General features: G+C 43.0%; 1 protein-coding gene across 1 annotated transcript; it reads left to right on the forward strand.

Annotated features, from left to right (window-relative positions):
* Positions 1 to 1470, forward strand: LOC130724970 (uncharacterized). Its single transcript, XM_057576234.1, has one exon. It carries the CDS (start codon positions 1 to 3, stop codon positions 1468 to 1470), a length of 1470 nt encoding a protein of 489 aa, XP_057432217.1.
* Positions 1471 to 3503: the final 2033 nt, after the last annotated feature.

A 3503-nucleotide genomic window follows, 5' to 3' on the forward strand; every position in this document is an offset into this window, starting at 1 on the left:
ATGGAGAAAGTGGTAACGGCTGACGGAGAGGAGGAACTTGGCCGGAAAAAGCCTCCGGAAGGAGGGCCACCTAGCCAACGCATGTCCTTCAAGGAAAAACTGATGGGGAGCACGGAGAAACAACCTGTGAAAGAGAGAGTAGACTTGTTTGATACCGGCAAGATGACGGTGGAATATGTCGACGACAACCCGATGCTGCCCCGCATTAGGGTGGACAGATCTGTTATTGAAACGATGTGTGCGCCATGGAAAGAAGCGTTGGTCGTTTGTCTGCTTGGCAAACGTCTAGGCTACCGCACAATGAAGGCAAAGCTTGATAGCACATGGAAACCCACGGCAGGCTTTGAGTTAATGGATGTCGACAATGAGTTTTACCTAGTGACTTTTGATAAGGAAGAAGATAAGAACAAGGTAATTGGAGGCGGGCCATGGACGATCTTCGACCATTACCTAGAGGTCTCCACCTGGAGCCCGGAGTTTATCTCCCCGGCGGCGCGAGTTCAGAGAACTCTGGCATGGATACGTATACCGGGACTAAATGTCGCGTTCTATGATGAAAGTTTCCTAATGTATGTCGCCCGCGCGATTGGTCGTCCCATTAAGGTCGATACTAACACTCTTTCTGGGGACAGAGGAAGGTTTGCTCGCATCTGTGTGGAACTCGACCTTACAAAGGCAGTCATCGGCAGAATATGCACAGAGGACTTATGGTACAAAGTGGAGTATGAGGGACTCCATATCATATGTACCAAGTGTGGCTGTTATGGCCACCGTAGCCCAGAATGCAAGGGGGCGCCACCGGAGACACTAAAAAAGCAAGAGCCAGCAGGAGCGACATCTGAGGGTAAAGATAGAGAAGGGACTCTTGGCCCAGGATCTCAGGCAGCGGCTCCAAGCTCAGGCAGCGTTTCAGAACCAATGACGGCGGAGGCCGTGCAAAACCCTAATCAAAACAAGTTCACTCAGATGCACACTGGTGGGTCCCAAACTAGTCCTGGCATTACGCACGTGGCGAGTATTACGGTGGACGTTAGGGAAAATGAACAAAATCAGAAACAGAATCCCACGATTGAAGTGGCAGAAGTGGAAATTCTAGGGGAATGGATGACGGTTTCCAAGAAAAAAAAGAAACCGCTGAAATCATGGGACAAAGATCGGGGAGGTAATCATGGGAAATTTAATTCTAATGATGAGCACCAGAAACCAAAGGGAATAAAGGCCCAAAATCCGAAGCGGTCCAACGATGCTAGTGGCCCCCAACGGCCCACTAGGGAGACAGGTAGCAATGTTGGGAGCCGTGGAAAAGCAACAATTACCCAGCGGTCAAAGGGAGACAAGTCAGCGAAGGTGGGGCCATTTGCAGTTTTCTCTCTTGCAAATCAGGAGGCAAGCTCAAGCACTGATTGGTTGAACCTAAGCTCCAAAAAACGGCGCACGAGGTTCGAAGATTGGGACAAACCGAGTGTATAAAATCGAATGTCCTTAAAAATACAGGGACTAATTTGATGATTAAATAAATATATATATATATATATATATAATTTGAAAACAGATATTAAATGCTTTCAAATATTATAAAATACCTTACATTGAAAATTAAGATCCGTATAAGTCATCAACATTAGTTTGAGTTTGGTATTCGTACGATTCAACATTTTCCTTTGGTTTGACGTTAAAGAAACTTGCGAGGGGTTTTTGAGAGGTCTTTGGGAGGTTTTTTTACTGAAGTGACTAAGCTTTTACCAGCTTTTTATTGACTAGATTACTGTATCCATGTTGAGAGGAATTATTTTTTAACTTTTTTTTACATCAAAAAAGCAACTTTATTTATTTATATAATATCTTTCGTTTTTTTTAAAAAAGTCCTTAAAAAATAACTTTATAAAATCGAAACAGAAGGAAACGTGTTAATTCAAGGATTATATAAACTTTATAACTTTATGGTCTCAAGGTGTTAATTCTTTCAATGTTGTTTACAATTTCGGAGATTGGAAATCCTTCAAAACTACTTTTTCTTTGATCTTTTAATTGACTCCAACATGTTTATTCCTAATATTAGATAGAGATGCAAATCAAAGATTTTTTTTTTAAAAGATCAAATTAAAATATCAAAACTAATAATTCACAATTGATAAAATACATATTTAATCCTCTGATATCTCGTTTACACTTTGTTTGTTAGGAGAAAGTTTGAGTAGAGATAGATGAGGAAGAGAGAGTTAGGGAGAGGAAGGAAGAAGTACGTGTGTTTGGCAAGGTGTTGGCTTCGGTGGGTCAATTAAAAACTGAACCACCGTGGTGCAGTTGATTCTCAACCGTTTGATTTAGTGGTTAAATATTATGTGATCTAGATTTAATTTTAAAAACAACTGCAATAACTAATATACCCTTGACCGACTCTCTCCCTTCCTCCCTATTTCTCAACTGAAAAATCACTAACAATTGAGCTTCTCCACCATAGCCTCCAGCGACCCCTCCACAAGCTGCTTTGATCGAAGAAACGGTTGAAATTTGGCTCCTCTATCCCACCGATTCCAGCGGAGTTGTACACGAAAATGCCTTTACCGTTTCCAGAAAACGAAAATTAATTCAAAACCTAGGAATGAAAGAAGGAATTGAAGGATGATACAGTTGAGTTTATGTAGCAATAGCAATAGCAATAGATTAGGGTGAAAACCGAAGAGTATGTATACCTGAAGCCTGAAGGGTGTCATGGATTGTGGTGAAACCCAAAAAAAAAAATTCAACAAACCCAGAAAGTGAAAGAAAGAACCCATAAATTCAATAAGAGATCTCAGCAATGGGGAGGAGTTCGTCGTGAATGAGGTGAGGGAGGACAGGTTATGGGATGAGGTGAAGGAGATCGGGACCGGGAGGCAGCTCACCATGAAGGAGTTGGAAATTACAGCGGAGCAGTCCCTGACTGTGCACGACAGCTATTGGTTCTGATGGAGGCGTTGGTGGTTTCGAAGTTGGTCGAAGTTGACGGCGATGCGGTGGTCCAGCTTGGGTTATGACGGTGACGGAAGTTTCCGGCACGGCGGTGGCGCGACGACTCCTGGTTAGTAGGGTAGCTCTGTTCCTTTTCAACCTCGTTCCTTCTGATTATGAATTGTGGCTGGTTTTGTAGTAGTTTTGAGAAGGGACTTTGTGGAGGTTTGTCTTCAATTGTGTGCAAGATCTCCTACCAGATGGTGAAATGGCTAGGTGACGGAGGGGATACACCAGAGAAGAATGAATGAGGAAAGCTCAGGTGGTGGAGGGGCAGAGGTGGTGCCTCAAGATGGTGGCGCATTTAGTCGGTGATAAACAGGGAAGGGTTGTGATAAAAAAAGGAGAAGGACATTGTTGGAAAGATAAAAAATATTTATGGGGTATTATTGTCATTGGCTAAAAAAATAATAGTGTACCACAGTGTGTCACATAGTGTACCGCCGAAGACGTCGTCGTTTGGTAAGTGAAAAGAGAGAGTTAGAGGAGAGGAAAAGTGGTGGGACCCACCA

Source organism: Lotus japonicus, chromosome 6 (assembly GCF_012489685.1).
Source record: "Lotus japonicus ecotype B-129 chromosome 6, LjGifu_v1.2".
Classification (NCBI taxonomy): domain Eukaryota; kingdom Viridiplantae; phylum Streptophyta; class Magnoliopsida; order Fabales; family Fabaceae; genus Lotus; species Lotus japonicus.